The sequence below is a fragment of the Hemitrygon akajei genome, chromosome 5 (genome assembly GCF_048418815.1).
Source record: "Hemitrygon akajei chromosome 5, sHemAka1.3, whole genome shotgun sequence".
In the NCBI taxonomy this organism is placed as follows: domain Eukaryota; kingdom Metazoa; phylum Chordata; class Chondrichthyes; order Myliobatiformes; family Dasyatidae; genus Hemitrygon; species Hemitrygon akajei.
In genome coordinates this window covers 9,306,155-9,325,889 of record NC_133128.1, presented here as the reverse complement: position 1 = coordinate 9,325,889, position 19,735 = coordinate 9,306,155, and the positions used below count along the sequence as shown (strand labels likewise).

Below are 19,735 nucleotides of genomic sequence, written 5' to 3'. Positions count from 1 at the left end.
ATCTTATAGCTTTTCAAGGAAGTATGGGGGGGGGGGTTGTATGGGAGGCAGGACTTAAGGGTCAGCACAACATTGTAGGCCGAAGGGCCTGTACTGTACTGTGCTGAACTATTCTATGTTCTATGTTACCAGGAAAATGGATGATGGCAAGGAATGACAGAACAGACACAATGAGCCAAAAGGCCCAATTCTGCTCCTATGTCTCATTGGCTTACATACAGCACAGGAACAGACCTTTCAGCCCATCATATGCATCCTAACACTTTTTGTCCTTCTGCTCTGTCTATTTGTCACCTTTAGGAAGGTGAAGAAAAGGAGTAAAGATGTCCAGCATTACACTCCTCTCATTCCAAAGTTTATTTATTTTTTGCAGAGTACAAAAAAAACTGGTACAGTTCTCACGGTTTGTATTAGATCAGGAGCAACATTTCATAAAAGATCAAATAAACCCCAAAAAGCTAATTGTTTTGAAATATCTTTAAAAAAAAACTAAACTTTTTCGTTTACAGATGCATTCTTCAAGAAGAAAAAGTAAATCCAGATATTTACAGGAAAATCAATTTTCATTCCAAAACAAAACAAAGTAGCTCTCTGCTTTTTTTTTCCTGTTACCAACTGGAATGCCCGCTTAGTAACTGGAAGGAAATAGAATTGACCGAACCAATGTTCTACTGTTCCCCGCCCTGTGACCACTCAGCTAAGGACCTGGATGAGATGCCCAAGTGCAGTCAATCATTCAACCAGCAAAAATCACATTCAATAAAGACCTCAGTCCCCCAAGCAAAGGTTGTAGAGCCAACAACAAGCCACCCATTGCCAGAAGGAAGTCAACAAGGGATAAATCCTTGCTCCAATTCACTTTAACATTGCTCATCCCAGAACATGTTTCCATGATAAGCCAATCTGTGACAATTTCTACTGATATTCAGACTTGGTGGTCCATCTCTTGCTACCCCCTTTGATTTAAACATTTGCCTTCTACTGGTCTAGCAAGAGAAGATTGAACCCCACAGGTTGACTGCCAACTTGGTCTGGATTTGGGCTCAGCACCTTTTGACACTGATCGTCTGACTGGGAACCAGGAACCCATTCAGGATCCTCAACGTGGAACTAACTGTGAAAGAGAAGGGAGGAATTTCCAATAGGGACTCCAAGGTAATGGGTTAGAAGTGAACTGATTCCAAAAATCTTCATTCCACTTTCAAATTAAAATTGAGATATAAATAAATATCTGGACCAATTACTAAAACGGGCTCCAGCATAGCAAGGAGAAATAGTTTGGAAAGAAACAGGTTGCAAAGAAATGAGTTAACATTCAAAATATACCCTGCTAGCTCCGTCTTCAGAGAGAAGCACACTGGTACACCATGTACAGACCAAGTAAGTAATTAAAATTAGATTATTAAGACATTAAATTCTCTTTTACTCTCCTTTTTTTAAATCTTGTATTTTTTTTAATAAACACATCACATTTTTTGTGCATAGGACTTCCACATGCTTTTCGTCTCATGCGGATTTCGGAGTTAGAGGGCTTCTTCAACAATAGTTTCAACAATAGATTGGACAAAATATGCATATATAACTATACAATATTTAACACTTGCAAATGCAAACACATGCAACACAAAATAGGCACCTTCCCCCATTCAACATCCGTACGGGCACTGTGTATATATACACACTCATTGAACAGTCAATGTACATAACAAGCTGAGTAACTCTCTGGAGATGCCAACTCCTCGCAGAGCAAGAGACAGAGAGATGGTAAAAATCAGCGGCGGGCAAAAGAGTAGGTAATGGTTCGCTTGCGTGGAAAAAACACAACGGTCGTCTTGAAAAGAAACCAGCACCACCCCCTCAAAAAAACAGCTGGTTTTACGCACCGTTTTGCGTTTGGAGGTAAGATGCGTTGGAAGGAGCTACGAAATTTTAAAAAAATGTATTGTGGAGAATTGGGAGTTTGTACCACCGCGATCTAACCCTCTCTCCACCACATTCGCACTATCCCCACGTTCCCCCCCCCACCTCTCTCACACACATTTTAATGTCTATTTCCCTGCACTGGAGCGCGAACCCGAACAGTAGACCAGAGGCGTGCCAAGAGAGAAGTGTGTGAGGGAGGAGGGGCCCCCGAGCAGAAATAAACAGCATGTCTCAAAGGCCAGAGAACTTAGGCGGGGCTGTCGCGGTCCCCCCTCCCCCTTGCGAGGCCGCCTACATGAGAGGGAGCTCAGCGCAGGGATCCCAAGCTAACGTGGTCTCTCTCTCCCTAACCAGCACACCCACCCGCTGTAATCACCATGCAGATCTAAGAGAGCGGAAGACAAGTGGTTTCGTCCGCCTTGTGTGTGTGTGTGTGTGTGTGTGTGTGTGAGTGTGAGTGTGTGAGTGTGTGTGTGTGAGTGTGTGTGTGTGTATAATATATATCTGTCTATATATAAAATTATAATATAAAAATCGGTAGATCCCAATATTTTGACATTCCTGACAACAGATACAAGTCCCAAATATGAGCACGCCCTCCAGTAAGATGTCTGTCGGCGCTGTTATATATATTATATACATTTCTCTTTATATATATTATATATATTCAGCATGTGCTCTCCCGTTAGCTGACCCGCGGGATATTGCACAAGACCTGGTCCTAATAACAAGATTGTCTTCTTGCTTGTCTGATCTGTTTGCTTTCGCCGGAGGCCCTTCTCTCAGTCTGGCTCGCGTTTGATTGCAGCCACTTTCTCCATGATCTGCCCGGGGCTTGGCGGTGGCGGGACGTGAAGGGATCCAAAACATGCCAGGGGTTCCTCTGGCTCTTCCTTCACCCAGCACGGGCCGGCCTGACTCTCAGCATTGGAACGAGGCTGGTGCCTCTTCCTGTCCTTCCTAAACACGTCTCCTTCATTCGCTCTGGGCTGGACCTCGTCCCCGCCTCTCTGCAGCATGTAATAGAGTATCGGGTTGGCTTTGGTGAGCCAGGGTGGCTCGGGGTGGGTTCCTCTCTGGGGCTGAGGGAGCCGGGCTGTCCCGGGATACCTGGGGGGCTGCACTGGACTCTCTTTCCCGCCCCTCCTGAGGTCGCGCTCACGGTAATACTGGGTGGGAGCCCCACCCGGTGCCTTCGGTTCGCCCGGGTCCCGCGCGGAGCCACCGTTCTGCAGGGTCCGGTGATGGGACAGAGCTTTGATGCCGTTCTCGGACAATAGTAGCTGCTTCAGTACATTGAACCCTTGTGTATCCTTCAGGTAACTGCGGGGCTCTGTCTCCGCGCCACCGTGCCCAGGCCCACGCTCCTGGGGTTTGCAGCCTGCTTCCACAGCCGACAGCCCGTTGGAGTAAAAAGCGTGACCGTTAACGGCCACTGGGCGTTCTGGCATCTTCTGTAGGTCCCGGCGATCGGCTGGAGAACTGGGCAGTAGGTGCCTCAGCCCGGGGCAAGGGTTGGAGGGGGCGGCAGATGCTTCTAAGCCGGCCGGCCCACTGGAGAGGTACCCATGCGGTGGTCCCGAGCTGTGCCGCAGTAGTTGGCTAAGGACCCCTCCCCTGGTGTGGCTGGAGGACATGAGGGGAGACGGGGGCCGAGGTGACCCGACCTCTTGTTTCAGGTTCTCCAGCGGCAAGGGGGTCCCTGAGGTTCGCCTCTGGCACTCGGGGCTCTCCTCCACCTTATAGAAGGGGGTTCTACCATCATCTTCGCTGGGCTCGGTCTTCACTTTGACAATGGAGACGGTATCAGCCTCACCGAGGCTATCCGGCGCTGCCGGCTGCTCGCTCCGCCTAGCCCGCAGCTGTCCGTGCTCCTTCTCAGTGCTCCTCAGCAAGAGCTGGAGGACGCTGCGTCTCTCCAGGTCGCCTGCCCGCCCTGCCCTTCGCTCCTGTCCCGCCCCGGGATCACTCCGCTGGAATCCGAGTGGGCGTCTTCCACCCTCCTTCGCCACCTTGGGCTCCAGGGAGGCCCTGAGCTCGGGCTCTAAGTGCATGGGCTCGGGTGACCTATGGGAGCCGGTGCGCGCCAGGTCGTGGAGCAACTTACTGGCGCTGAAGGAGAAGTTGGAGAGGCGTCCGTCGCCCGTCAGCACCGGCGCGGGTGCGCAGGGGCTGGACTGGCGCAACTCCAGCGGGAAGAGCTGCTTAGGGAAGGGGGCGGCCCGTGGTGACTCGCTAGCCACCGGCCGTTCCGGGAGGAAGCGCTGGGCCTTGCCCAGGTCGCCCGGCTGGGGCCGGGGCCTCGCCGCAGAGTCGGCGTGCAGGGGCAGGGTGTGCGACGGGCAGTCAGCGGGGGAGGCGGGCTGGCCCCGGCGGGCCCCGAGGCTACCACGGGGCTTCAGGGAGGTACTCCTCTCCGTCAAGGAGGGAGCGGGGGACGGGAAGGGCTCTATTTGGCTGGGTCGCCTGCTCCGGGCCGTGGCGGCTTCCCCACCGGGCTCTGGGGTGCGGCTACCGGGCTGGTGGTGACCCAGTAGTAACTGAAGCAGGGTAACTTTCTGGTGGCTCTTGCGTTCGGCGCCCTCCTCGTCCACCCTGGGTTCAGGGCCCTTGAGCCCGGGGGCTTTGGGGTTCCAACTGAAGAGCAAGGACTCGGTCATCTGTTCCAGGGTGCCGGGCTGCAGGGACGCGGGATCGGCAGATGATACCCTGCCTTTGGTGGACAGGTCCATGGGAGTGCAGTTGGAGCGGGCCTCGGGCTCGACGCGGTGGCCTATGCCTCCCCGCTCCTCCTCCCCACCCTCTCTGGATGGTGGGTGGCTACCGGGACGGGAGCCCGCTTGTCCCGCTGCCGCCCAGGCGTGGCCATTAGCGGCCGGAAGCTTGGGCGAGTTCAGGAGGTGTTTCAGGAGGCTACTGCCGGCAGCCGGGGAAGCGGGCGAGCGGCTGGCCCTGTCCCGGGGTACCGAGGCGGGACCCTTGCCAGCCGGCCGCTCCGGCGGCGGGACCCCGGCAAGCTTCTTGCTGGCGATGGCCGCTAGCCTCTGACTGGCTGAGGGGGCCAGGGATCGTGCACGGGAATACTGCTGGAGCTGGCAGTCGCTGGAGAGCAGCAGAGCGAGCTGGCTGCAAGCGGCGCTGGGTTTGGGCGAGCTGGGGGCGCTGGCGCCTTTGCCCACCATGCTGGCTACCGCCTTCAGCCGGGCGGAGCAAGAGAGACGCTGGGCGCCGGGGATGGGCGGACTCTCTCGCCGGGGCTCCTCATTCTTCCCATCGTCCAGCAGAGCTGCTAGCCGCCCGCAGGCCCCGGGCTCCTCCTCCTCCTCCTCAGGCGAAGAAGCTCGGCTTCCCGGAGACGCCCCGCGCTGCTGGTGGTCTTGCACGCCGGAGCCGAAGGACTGCAAGAGGGAAGCCAGCAGGGTGCTGTGGGTTTGCTGCTGGGGTCTCTCCGGACTCTTGGACTCCTGACCACTGATCTTCCTCCTCTTTGCCCCGTCCCACGCCTCCCCCTGTAGCAGCCTCGCCTTCTTCACGTTGAGCGCGGGGCCTGTTCTGGCGGCCCTGGGAGGGGAAGGGGCCGGGGGTCGGCCGGGGATGGGGGCCGTGTCGAGCGCTCCCTCGGCCCCTCTGCCCGGATGCGCCGACCCCTCGTGGCCGCTCTTGCCAGGAGAGCCGGCCGCGCTGGCCACCGCCGCTCGATGCATCAGTACGCTCTCGAGGTAAGTCAACACGACGGAATCTTGGTGCATTTCAGAGGAAAGTTCCTCGCCATGGGTCATGTTCAAAGAACACGCAAAGCCAAAAAAAAGTTGAAGATGCAGACAACCCACGCACTTTCTCACACACACGCACAAAGCAACCTAAAAGTCTTGGGGCGGGGGTAAATTAAGTGTCCATTCACTTTCTGGGCAACCTCTTTGTAGGGTCCGAGTCCACTGAGGGAGCGCCTTGGAGCGAGGGGCAGGCAGGATTCTGCAGAGCCATTCCCAAACACGAGGCAAGATAGACCTCTGAACGTCCCTTCGCACCTCCGCCCGTCCCCCTGTGAGTTATGAGGTGGAGGGATTCGAGCCCTGGTCCTGATACACGCTGTTGCTACGAGGGGAGTCAGCCATGTGCCAGACCCAGCGAAGCAAAGGGCTTTCCATCTGTAGTCTCCCCTGGAACATACGAGGCCTTCTCCCGCCGAGTGAAATTCCACCTGTAAGATAAGTAGGCACGGTCAGTTGCGGGTGCTTGTGGCATTCAAGATATGGAGATACAAGAGATGCTGGAATCTGGAGCAACACACACACAGAATGCTCGGGGGACTCAGCAGGTCAGATTGCAACGAGCAACTGGACTGACTCAGTGGGTCAACAGATTTTGCGACTGAAATGGGCAGTCCACGTGCCTTGATCTGAAACGTTGTCTGTCCATTTCCCTCCTTAGATGCCGCCTGACCTGCTGAAATTGGTTCATCTAAAGATTCAACGCTGAACAGGTCCTTCTCGCACAACGAGCCGCATTGCCCAGCAACGCACTGATTTAATCTTAACCTGAGTCAACACACACAAAATGCTGGAGGAACTCAGCAGGAGAGGCAGCATCTGTGGAAAACAGTAAACAGTCGACGTTTCCGGCGGAAACTCTTCATCAGTCCTGATGCTTCAGATCTCAGCTGGAAACATCGACTGTTTACTCTTTTCCATAGATGCTGCCTCTCCTGCTGGGTTCCTCCAGCGTTTTGTGTGTGGTGCTCCGGATTTCCAGCATCTACAGATTTTCTCATGTTTTCTACCCTAACCTAATCACAGGGCAATTTACAATAACCAATTAACCTACTAACCAGTGCGTCTTTGGACTCTGGGTAGAAATCAGAGCACCCTGAGGAAACCCACGCAGTCACAGGGAGAATGCACAAACTCCTCACTGACAGTGGCAGTGGGAATTAACCCTAGCCTAATCGCAGGACAATTTATAATGACCAATTAACCTACTGACCGGTGCATCTTTGGACTGTGGGAGGAAACCGGAGCACCCAGAGGAAACCCATGCTGTTTACAGGAAGGAACATGCCAACTCCCGTACTTACGGCAGCAGAATTGAAATGCGAAAACTGACGCCCTGAGCAGTGATAGCATCGTGCTAAATGCTACACTGCCATGGCACAAAATTGTCATATTGTTATTGTCACATGTACTGAAGTACAGTAGAAAACTTTGTTTTGCCTGCCGTCACACAGATCATTTTGTACCTGTGAATAAGAAAGATTTTTCATGGGATATGAACCAGAAGCAAGTAAATGAGACTAGCTGAGATGGGTATTTTGGTCGGCATGGAAGTGTTGGGCCGAAGGGCCTATTTCTATGCTGTGTGACTCTATTAGCCTTTGACACTATTTATTTTATAATTAATAGTAATGCTTGGGTCTTGTCCTGCACAACAAATATCATATTTGTCAATGATAACATACCTGATCTATGACTCCAGAGGACTTTATTGAACCATAAGATGCTGAGCAGTTAATGTGGAGAGTATATTTCCTCATGGGAGAGAATATAGATTGAGATGGGGGGGGGGGGTCACTGGTTAAACAGAGGGATTCACTATTTAAGACAGGGAAAAAATATATACTTTGTCAGAGAGTGGTGAGTTTTTAGAGGACAAGAGGTGTAGATTGCGTGACAGCCAGACTTTTTCTCAGGGTGGAAATGACTTGTACAAGGGGACATAATTTTAAGGTGATTGGGGAAAAAAGCATAGAGGGGATACCAGAGGTAGTTTCTTTACACAGAGAGTGGTGGGTGTGCGGAACACCCTGCCAGGGGTGGTGGTAGAGGCAGATACATTAGGGATATTTAAGAAACTCTTGGATAGGCATATGGATTATAGAAGATTGGAGCTAAGTGGGAAGGAAAAAAAGAGTTAAATTGATCTTACAATCAGGTTAAAAGTTTGGTATAGCACTGTAGCCTGAAGGGCCTGTACTGTGCTATGCTCTTCTTCCTCAAAGAGTAGTGAGGCAGAATCTTTGAATATTTTGGGCACCATGGTAGCATAGTCATTAGTGTGACACTATTACAAGCTGGGGTGTCTCGGAGTTCAATTCCGGCACCGTTAGGTAAAGAATCTGTACATCCTCCCCATGGAATGTGTGGGGGTCCCCTGGTGCTCTAGTTTCCTCCTACAAAGATGCATCAGGTAGGTGAATTAAGTTTGGATTAATCAGGTTTGCCGGCGCAGGAAGGCCCTTCTCCATGCTACATCACTAAATAAATAAATACTTCTGGGACTGGTGTAGAATAATGTTTGATAAGGGGGAGGGATTCAGAGCTGAAATTATGGTTGTGATGCAGTGGGTTTGAGGAATTTTCCTGTCGCGGTTACAGAGTCATTGGTACAGAAACACAGCCCATCCATGCTGATACCTGAGCCAGCCTCATTTACCTGAGCTGGCCGATAGCCCCCTAAATCTTTCCTATCTATGTACCCATCCAAATACCTTTTACATGTTATTGTACCTGCCTGTCACTTTCTCTAGTAGGTTGTTCCAGAAACACACACCAAACAATGTTAACAACTTCAAAGTCAAAATAAATTTGTCATTGAGAGTGTACAAGTGTCAACATAAACTACTTGAGAGTTATTTTCTTACAGACATTTACAGGAAAGTAATGATATAAAATAGAATTTATGAAAAACTATACATAAATAAAGTTGACTTTCAGGTCCCCTTTAAAACTTTCTCTTCTCACCTTAAACCTATTTCTTCTAGTATTAAGTTCCCCTGCACTAGGAAAAAGACTGTGACCATGTCTGTGCCCCTGATGCTTTTGAGTATATGGTTGCCTCTCTGTTCCACGCTCCAGGGGAAACAGCCTCCTCTGATAGCTCAAACCCTCCAGTCTCAAGAACATCTCTGCAAAGCATTTCTCCACATATTAATTGCAACCCTCCTATGGAAAAACACCAGAACTAAGTAAACGTGAGGTCTCACTGACTTCATGAACAGCTGCATCATGACATCCCGACTCTGAGAATGTAGTAAAGTATAGGGCCTTCAACCCTGCCCTTTTAACCTACACCAAGATCAATTTAAACCTCCCCTCCCACATAGGACTCCATTTCCCTTTCATCCATGAGCTTATCTAAGAGTTTCTGAAATGCTCCTAATACATCTGCCTCTACCACCACCCCTGGCAAGGCATTCCACGCACCCACCACTCTGTAAAAGAAACTTACCCCTGACCATCCCTTCTATACTTTCCTCCAATTACCTTAAAATTATTCCCCCTCATATTTACCATTTCTGCCCTGGGAAAAAGTCTCTGGCTGTACACTCTACCTATGCCTCTTATCATCTTGTACACCTGTATCTAGACACCTCTCGTCCTCCTTCGCTCCAAAGAGAAAAGCACCAGCTCGCTCAACTTATCCTCATAAGACATGCTCTCTAGTCCAGGCAGCGTCCTGGTAAATCTCCTCTCCACCCTTTCTAAAGCTTCTACATTCTTCCTTTCATGAGGCAACCAGAACTGAATCAGAATCAGAGGTATAGGTCATGAAATTTGCTGTTTTGCGGCAGCAATACATAACAATAAAAATATAAATTACAGTAAGTATATATATTTTTAAATTAGTGCAAAAAGAGAGGAAAATATTGAAGTAGTGTAATCTGATGTTAGTGGGAAAGAAGCTGTTTCTGAATCATTGAGGGTATGTCTTCAGACTCCTGGCGGTAGCAATGTGAAGAGGACATGTCCTGAGTGGTGGAGGCCGTTACCGATGGACACCACCTTTCTGAGGCAGCGCCTTTTGGAGGTGTCCTGGATGCTGGGTTCTACACTCCAAGTGTGCCCTTCCCCCCCAACCATCAGGCTCTTGAACCAGAAGGGATCACCCCAGCACTGAACTGATTCCATAACCTATGGGCTCACTTTAAAGGACTCTACAGCACATGTTCTCAATATTTATTGTTTATTTATCTTCTTTTTTTTGGGGTTTTTTTTTGCATTTGCATAGTCTGTTATCTTCTGCACATTGGTTGTTTGGTTGCCTTGTATACGATTTTTCATTGATTTTACCGTGTTCCTTTCCATTTACTGTGAATGCCCTCAAGAAAATGAATCTCAAGTATATGATGACATATGTGTAGTTTGAAAATAAATTTACTTTGAACTTTTGAACTTTGACCAAGTCTGGCAAATGGCTTCTTCACCAGCCCCAACAACATTCATGTGATGCTTCTAATCCAGATATATTTGTGTGTGCATGTTTGTCATCACAGTGTGCTGCAGGATCAGTAATTCAGAACCCTGAACTAATAAGTGATGTTTAAGTTTGAAACCCACTGTGACAGCCCCGGAATGTAAATTTGATGAACTTAATATCTGCAATTGAAAAGAGCGCACCAGTACTTCTGACCATGAAACTACCCGATCGTTCACTAATCTCCTCCAGGGAAAGGAAATCTGCTGACCTTACTCAGTCTGTTCTTTACATGGTTCTGGGTTCCCAGAAACAGTATCTGTTCTCTGGAACAGTCTATCTAATCACCCAGCTCAAGGGCAGTCAGGGATGGGCAATGAATCCTGAACACTCCAGCAAAGCTTGCATCCTGTAAACTCATTGTGAAAAGTTCATTAGTCAGTGTTGCTGAAACAAAAATTGCTTCAGCAATACAGAATCATTCCAGTTATTTCTCATATATTCCCTCTTGTGATATATATATATATATATATATCTTACAAGTACACCCACACCTGTGACACATTTCACACTGAAATGACCGATCATTGACCGATGATGGAGAGTCATTGATCTGACTAGTTAACCATTAGATTTAGATTTATTGATTTGATTTACTTACCTATCACATGCATTTCAAAACATGTGAAATGCACCATTTGTATTCACCATCAACACAACTTGAAGATGTTGATTCATCCCGCCAATGTAACCACACTTTCCAGCACCAAAATAACATGCCTGCAATGTTCAGCAGAACACGCACAACCAACATTGAACAAGCAGCAGCAACAAACACACCCCTTTCCTACACACCCTCCACTAACACACAGAGATGGGCCTCCAACCCCAGGTCAAGCTGACTCCAGGCCCCCAATCTCCAGACCATGGCCTAGAACTTGCAGACATCGGGCTTCCGACCTCAGGGCTTCAACCTCCAGACTTGCTTATCACGGATCTCCAACCTGCTGACTGACCTGAGACCTCCAATCCCAGGACTGGCTGACCTCTGACCCCCATGGCTTGTTTCCACGGATGTTGCTGCATGTTCCGGGCACCTTCTCTTTTGATTTCAGATTTCTAGCATCTGCAGTTTTCCATCTATTGACATAACTCCCCACCATGGAAACAATTTCCCAAGAATACGTCTGACTTTCTCACCCATCTCCATGGTCGCCAGTAGTAGTAGTGAGATAATTCAAATCAAGTCTGACGCTGCCTGAAGTGGTTGTCCATTGGTGAGTCTCCAGATGGCTGTAGAGGCCGATCCAGGATCCACTCATTCTGGTCATTAGCGGCTTCTAAACCTCGCAATCCTGCCCCCTTCACCACTTGCTGATCGCCACAGAATTTATTCCAGGGTGTGATAGGGTGGTCCCTCAATGGAAACTGCCTGTGCATGACTTATTTAACGTGGGGAGGGTCATCTGCAGGCAGCCACCACGCAGTTCCTGACAGACTGGGATCAGGGTCCAGTGTCGTGGATTGCAGGATGAATGTAACACATCTGGCACATTCACAGCGCAGTGTCACCCTTGCCTCAATGTGTAACAGACCACAGAAATTTAAGGTGGGAATGGAGCGGCCATTGCACCGCATTGGAAAAAGCTGCAGAGGGTTGTAAACTCAGCCAGCATTCATCATTAAATATCCCCATCTCCCAGGACACGAGCCCTTCTCATTGCTACCGTCAACCAAGAGGTACCAGAGCCTAAAGACGCACACTCAATGTTTCAGAAACGGATTCTACCCCTCTGTCATCAGAATTCTGTATGGAAATTGAACCTATGAACACTACCTGACTACTTTTTATTTCATTTTTCTGCTCTCTTTGTGCACTATTTATTCAATAAAATTTTTATATATATTTCTTACTATAATTGATAGGTTTTTTTTGGTATTATATATTGTGATGTACTGCTGCTACAAAACAAAAAATGTCATGACATATGCCAGTGATCCTGATCCTAAAGATTATAGGAAAATCTTCCAGTATGTTGCAGTCAGGATATCTTAAGGCAGTGAACTGTAACCTGCCTCAGATAAAAGGTGAAATGGTATTACTTCATTGAAGCAATTGGAGTGTGCTTCTCTTGGATTTACACTAAGCCGCAGATACCGCCTTAAGGAATGGACCCTTTTCTCATTGCTACCATCAGGGAGGAGGTACAGAGCCTGAAGACACACAATGTTTTAGGAAAACCTTCCCCTCATCATTAAATCTCTGAACAGACAATGAACCCATGTACACGACCATATTATTTTGTTTTGCTCTCTTTTTCCACTGCTTATTAATTAAATTTACATACAGTGCCTTGAAAACTATTCAGCCTTCGACCCTATGTTCATGTAAATGAGTATTACATCGAGGGATCTTGATCAATTTAACTGAGAATTTTATTTTTGTGTATCACATACTCTTTTTTTCCACAGTAGATCCCAAAAAATGGAAAATTGTAAGCATGAAAAGCTAAAAATTCAAAAACTGAGATATCAGCAGTTCAAAAGTATTCATCCCCCTTTGCTCAGTACTTAGTTCGACCATCTCTTGCAGCTATTACAGCCAGTAGTCTTTTTGGATAAGACTCTGTTAGCTTTGCACAATATGATGGGGCAAGATTTGCCCATTCCGCTTTGCAAAATTGGCCAAGCTGTGTCAGGTTAGTTGGGGAGCAGCGGTGGACAGCAATCTTGATGTCTTGCCAGAGATGTTTGATCTGGTTAAGGTCAGGACCATGAGTGGACTATTCAGGGACATCAATTTTCTTAATTTGAAACGACTCCATGGTTACTCTGGCACTGTGCTTTGGGTCGTTGTCCTGCTGAGAGACAAACTTCCTCCCCAGTTTAAGCTTTCTGGCAGAGGCTGGCAGGTTTTTATCCAGGATCTCTCTGAATTTAGCAGCGTTCATCTTCCCGTCAATCCTGACTAGATTTCCAGTATCTGCTGCTGAAAAGCATCCCTATAGCATGATGCTACCTCCACCATACCTGATAGTGGGGAGCAGTAACCTGCCTGATATGCAGTGTTAGATTTACACCACATGCATCACTAAACAGAAAAGCATATGCTTTCTTGTAAAGACTTCACAAAGCTTCACTTAGAAGATACTATAAAGGTGTGGAAGAAAGACTTGTAATCGGGTGAGACTGAAGTTGAACTTTTTGGCCTCAACACTAAGTGGTACATATGGCATAAATCTAATTCTGTGCATGCTATGGGGATGCTTCTCAGCAGCAAGTGCTGAAAATCTGGTCAGGACTAATGGGAAGATGAATGCTGCTAAATACAGAGAGATTCTGGATTAAAAACCTGCTAGCTTCTGCCAGAAAGCAAGTTCATCGTTCAGCCGGACGATGACCCAAAGCACACTGCCACAGCAATCATGGAGTTGCTTCAAAATGAAGAAAACTGATGTCCTTAAGTGGCTCAGTCAGAGTCCTGACCTTCACCCAATCAAACGTCTCTGGCAAGACCTCAGGACTGCTGTCCACTGCCGCTCTCCAAGCAACCTGGTACAGCTTGAGCAATTTTGCAAAGAGGAATGGGCAAATCTTTCCCATCATGTTACGCAAAGCTAATAGAGACTTATCCAAAAAGACTACTGTCTGTAATTGCTACAAGAGGTAGTTCAACTAAGGACATTTCAACTAAGCTGATATTTCAGTTTTTTAAATTTTTTGTTTTTCATGCTATATAATTTCCCCTGGTTTTCTATGGGCTCTATTATGAAAAAAGGAGCTTGTGATTTACAAATAAAAATCTCAGTTAAATTGATCAAAGTTCCTGGTTGTAATACTCATTTATGTGAACAAAGAGCTGGGGCTGAATACTTTTTCCAAGGCACTGTACATAAACTACTGTGCAAAAGAGTGTCTAAGACATTTGTCAACACAGAGTGGAGATTAAGTTGGTAAATCTGGTGGGAGCAAAGGATGTTGGGAATGGTGAGGGTAGAGCGCCGTGGATGGGGTGTGGTACAGGTGGCAGAGAAGGAGTGCCAGGGGCGAGGGTTGGCGCGGGTGCAGACACACCCAAACCTGAGACACCAGGCACAGTAATTTGATTCCAAACAATTGGTTTATTGATCATTACAGTATGTCTCTCTGGTGTTTCCCACTCGCTCCCCTCTCTCTTCCCAACCATGATTCCCCTTGCCCTTTCCTCTTCCCATTCTCAGTCCACAATAAAGACCCAGATCAGAATCAGAGTTGATCATCACTCACATATGTCATATTTTATTGAGATACAGTGTAGAATAAGCACCACACCACCCAGCAATCCCACAATTTAATGCTATCCTAATCACAGGACAATTTACAATGACCAATTAACCTCCCGATTGGTACGTCTTTGGATTGTGGAAGGAAACTGGAGTACCCAGAGGAAACTCACGTGGTCCCAGGGAGTATATACAAACTCCTTACAGGCAGTGGTGGGAATTGAACCTGGGTCGCCTGTACTGTAAAGCGTTGTGGTAACCACTACACTACCGAGCCGCATCATGAAATTTGTGTTTTTTGACGGACAACAGTATAATGCAATGCATAAAATTACTACAGGACTGTGCAAAAGTCTTAGGCACCCTAACACATACACTTGCCCAAGACCTTTACACAGCAACGTTTATATATTGTATTCCACTATACTGATGCCACAAAACAACAAGTTTCACGATATCTGGATGTATACATTAAAACTGATTCTGATTCCGTATCTGATCTGCTTTGTTCACACTGCACTCTCTAGAAGCTTTCTTACAACATATGTACAAATTGGGTGCCTTCCTGCCTATAGATCAGTGACTGTGAAACACTATACAAATATCCTGAGGTTGTGAAACTCCATGTGTAAATAATGGACTTGCAAAGGACTGAGCGGTGAGGTAGAAGGAAATGTAACTTTTCCACGCAGGTGAATGCTTTTACAATTGCAATCTGGGGTCAGTTGTCTGAATGAGCAGTGGATGCAGATCTGCAGAAAGATTTAAAAACCAAACCAATAAATATTGCGCATCTGTTTACATCACCAGTGCTGAGGGTTGAAGGTTTGAAGTTCTTAGAAGTGAACATCACCAATTCCATGTCCTGATCCAATCATGTAAACGACATGGTCAAGGAAGCTCACCAGAGCCTCTACTTCCTCAGGAGGTCAAAGTTATTTGGAATGTCTCCGTTGACTTTCACTGACTTTTTTATCGATGCATTACAGAAAATGTCACAGCTTGTGACAACAGGTAAGGGTTTTCTCTTTGGAGAGGAGGATGACAAGTGACTTGATAGAGCTGTACAAGATGCTAAGAGGTATAGAGTGGACAGCCCGAGACTTTCTCCCAGGGACAGGGGATGAAATGCCTAATGCCAGAGGGTGTAATTGTAAGGTGTATGGAGGAAAATATGGAGGGGATGTCAGAGGTAAGTTTTTTTTTTACAGAGGGAGGTGAGTGCATTGAACGGCCTGCTGGGGGTGGATATATATGAGCGACTTTCATATTTAAGACACTCTTCAATGGGATGGATGGGCACATCGATGAGAGAAAAATAGAGGGCTGTGTGGAAGGGATTAGATTCAATAGGTTGAAAGCTCACCACAACATCATTTAATTTCAGAGAATATTATATATATTACATTATACAGCCTGAAATTCTTGCTCTTTGCAGGCATCCAGGAAAACAGAAGAGTACCCCAAAAGATGAGTAACAGTAAAAAAAAGGTTAGAACCCCACAGCCCCCTTCTCCCCCTCCCATGCACAAACAGCAGCAAAACATCAACCCTCCGCCCTCCCCACCTACTTCAGCACCCACCACCCACCAAGCCAGCAATTGTAAAACACCCAAGAAAGACCATGATCTGCAGTACAACAAAAGCTAATTGTTCATCCTGACAAATTCGACATGCCACAGCCGCTCTCTCTCTCTCTCCCCCCAATAAAGGGGTAAGAGGTGTCACACAGTGAGAGGGGAGACTATCAAAACAAAGAAAACCATGGGCTGAAGGGCCTGAACAGGTCTGTAATGTTCTACGTTTTAACTACGTCGTCTATGATCAGAGGAAACTGCAGAGAGCTGTGGACACAGCTCAGCACACCACTGAAACCAGCCTCCCCTCCATGGACTCTGTCTACAATCTGCACTGCCTTAGCAAAGCAGCCAGCAGAATCAAAGCCCCCGCCCAGCCTGGACATTCTCTCTTCACCCCTCTCCCATCAGCCAGAAGATAAAAAAGCCAGAAAGTTGTTCCATTAGGCTCAAGAACAGCTTTAATTCCGCAGTTATAGGACTATTGAACGGCTCCCTAGTACAATAAAATGGACTCTTGACATCACAATCCACCTTGCTATGTCCTTGCACCTTGCCCAGCACTTTCTCTGTAATGGAAACACTTCACTCTGCATTCTGTTACTGGTTTATCTTGTCCTACCATAATGCACTGTGTAATGAATTGATTGGTATGAACAGTATGAAAGAATAGTTTTTCACTGTATTGGCTACAGGTGACAATAATAAACCAATTTACAAGAGGATTAAATCATAAACGCAAAAGATTTTTGGAAATAATTCGGAAAATGTGTAGTTCGGGTGGCTGATGACTGGGTTGAGTTGTTCTCTGATCTTGGCAATTTACTTGCAACCATTTCCACCCCACATCACAAATGAGTTTCCAAAATGACAGCCAATCAGCTGATCGATAAGTATATAAAGGACAAGCATTCGGAGAACACACCCCAAACAACAGCACACTGATGATGTCTCCACGAATGGTGATGAAAAGTTTGCAAGTAATTACAACTCAACCCAACAAGAGATTCTGCAGATGCTGGAAATCTAGAGCAACACACAAAATGCTGGAGGAACTCAGCAGGTCAGGCAGCATGAATAAATACTCAATGTTTTGGGCTGAGTCCCTTCATCAGGACTTTGAAAGCTCTCGTTTTGACTTCTGGTAAGGTGGCTGCACATTTGGTCCCAGTGGCCTCTCTGGGTCTAACAAATGGTGTAAATATGGTCTTAAGTATTTTTCTTGTGACAACAAAACCTCAATACTGCCAGTACGGTTTATCGGTTCATTGGTAAGACTGATGGCGGGGAAGCTGTGTGGCCTCTGCTGTTGCGCAGTCTAGGCCCTCCTGTTACAGCCATCCGGGGGAGGATGTGCCGTGGCAGTGTGGGAGACAACAGAGCACAGCGGCCACACAGGCTGCCTCTCCAATAAGTGCTGCTCTCCAGAGTTCGCCCCCTGGAAGACGAGCCAGCTTGTCCCAGCACAAGATGAGGAACTGTGGCGTGCTTATTGGCTCCAGGACAACATCCCAGCACCATCATTCTTCAGGCTAAACCAGTCAAGGCCTTGTGCTGATATTATCTTTGTGCCTATATGTGCAATCATTATGATATCAACGTTTAAAGTGCAAAGTAAACTTATTATCAAAGTGCATATATGTCATCATATACGAACCTGAGATTAATTTTCTTGCAGGCATACTCAGTAAATCCCAGCATCATAATAGAATCAGCGAAAGTCTGCACACAACAGGATGAATAAGCAATGTGTAGAAGACAACAGACAGTGAAAATACAAAAGCAAAAATAATAAATAAAAAAGCAATCTATATTGTGAATACGAGATGAGTCCTTGAAAGTGGTTGTGGGAACAGTTCAGTGATGGGGTGAATGAAGCCATTCCTCTGGTTTACCTGTGATGGACTGGGACGTACCTAATACTTTTTGTAGAATTTTCTGCAGGAAGGCTGAAATGTGCTGTGTGTTGTGTGATTACAGTACTGAATTTTGCATCTTGGCCCCAGAGTAACGCTGTTTCGTTTGGCTACATACATGTTTCTGGTTGAATGACAACTACACTTGAACTTGATTTCCACCCTTGTGATACCAGACACATAAAATTGAGAATTCATTTCCTGCATATACTGTGCCTGTCTAAATGCCCCTTTAATACCACTATCATATTTACCTCCGATACCACTCTTCACAGTGAGTCCCAGACACCTACCACTCTGTGTAAGGGAAAGCTTAGCCTACACCTCTCCTTTAAACATCCCCCTTCACACCTTCATTCCTACCCTGGGAAAAAGAGAGTTATAGACTCAGTCAAGTCCATCACGGGCACAACCCTGCCCACCACTGAGGACATCCCTCACCATCTGTGATATGCCCTTTTTGCCTCTCTACCTGAGATATGCCCTTTTTGCCTCTCTACCTGAGACCAATACTCAACAATTTAGGAACAGATTACTGAATGACCAATGAACCCACTATCACTAGCTCATTATTCACAAACACGGGATTCTGCAGATGCTGGAAATCTAGAGTAACACACACAAAATGACGGAGGAACTCAGCAGGTCAGGCAACATCTGTGAAGAGGAATAAAGGGCTGACATTTCAGCCCAAGAGCCTTCTTCAGGGCTGGGAGGGCAGGGGGAAGAAGCCAGAATATGAAGGTGGGGTGAGGGGAAAGCATTCAAGCTGGCTGGTAATAGGTGAGCACATGAACAAAGACGAGCAGGGATCACCGAGAGGGAGCAGCGAGACAGGGTCTCACAGAACTCCCATTGAAGAGAAGATTTAAACCTTCGGGGTGGACATACCTGGAAAAGATTTCACAGTGGAGCAGCAAATCATAGATAGAAGTGATTCTGCAGATGTTGGAAATCCAGAGCAACACACAAAATGCTGAAGGAGCTCAGCAAATCAGGCGGCATCCATAGAGGGGAATAAACAGCTGATGTTTCGGACTGAGATCCTTCATCAGGACTGGAAAGAAGAAGGAAGAAGCCAGAATGAGAGAAGTGTGGTGAATTACTCTTTTTTTTAACATTATTTATTTATATTTGTATTTTATACATTTTATGTCTAGCAGTGTACTGCTACTGCAAAACAACATGTCATATCAAAGTCAAAGTGAAATTTATTATCAAAATACATACTGTATATGTTACCATACACTACCCTGAGATTCATTCTCTTGCAGGAATTTACAGGAAAATAAAGAAATACAATATAATTTGAAATAAAATACATAAACAAAGACTTTCGAACAACCAATGTGCAAAAGAAGATAAATTGTGCAAATAAAAATATAACACGGAGAACATGAGTTGTAAAAAGTCCTTGGGAGTGAGCCTGTAAGTCATAGAATCAGTTCAATGTAGTGGTGAATGAAGCTATCCAAACTGGTTCAGGAGCCTGATGATTGTAGGGCAGGGGTTTGTAACATTTGTTATGGACACCAACCATTAACTGAGATGTCCATGGACTCCAGTTTGGGAGCCCCTGTTGTAGGGTCCTGAACCTGGTGGTGTGGCTCTTGTGCCTTCTGCCCAATGATGGTAGCAAGAAGAGAGCACGGCCTGGATGTTGGGGGTCTTCGACGATGGATGCTGCTTTCTTGTGGCAGTGCTCTATGTAAATATACTCAGGTATGGGATGGGCTTAGTCATGATTTGTGCTGATGGTGATTGTGGAGGAGGTGTCGTTGCCAATCCATACAAACTGGGGTCTGCCAGTGAGGAAATCTAGGATCCAGTTCCACAGTGAGGTATCAAAACCTAGGTCTTGGAGCTT

At 46.9% G+C, this 19,735-nt stretch overlaps 1 protein-coding gene across 7 annotated transcripts in view; it reads right to left on the bottom strand.

Annotated features, from left to right (window-relative positions):
• Positions 1-342: 342 nt before the first annotated feature.
• nrip1a (nuclear receptor interacting protein 1a) overlaps positions 343-19,735 on the bottom strand; it is a 128,352-nt gene continuing 108,959 nt past the window's right edge. For 4 of the 7 annotated variants that reach the window (XM_073044807.1, XM_073044808.1, XM_073044810.1 and 1 more), the window contains 2 exons: positions 18,760-18,925; positions 343-6,124 (listed from right to left, as the gene is read on the bottom strand). In XM_073044807.1, the coding sequence (XP_072900908.1) occupies positions 2,706-5,702 (2,997 nt within the window). In that variant the 5' untranslated portion in view covers positions 5,703-6,124; positions 18,760-18,925 and the 3' untranslated portion in view covers positions 343-2,705. Of the gene's footprint in view, positions 6,125-17,609; positions 17,675-18,759; positions 18,926-19,735 lie in introns of all 7 variants that reach the window. The other 3 variants (XM_073044812.1, XM_073044813.1, XM_073044809.1) reach the window with 2 other exon arrangements.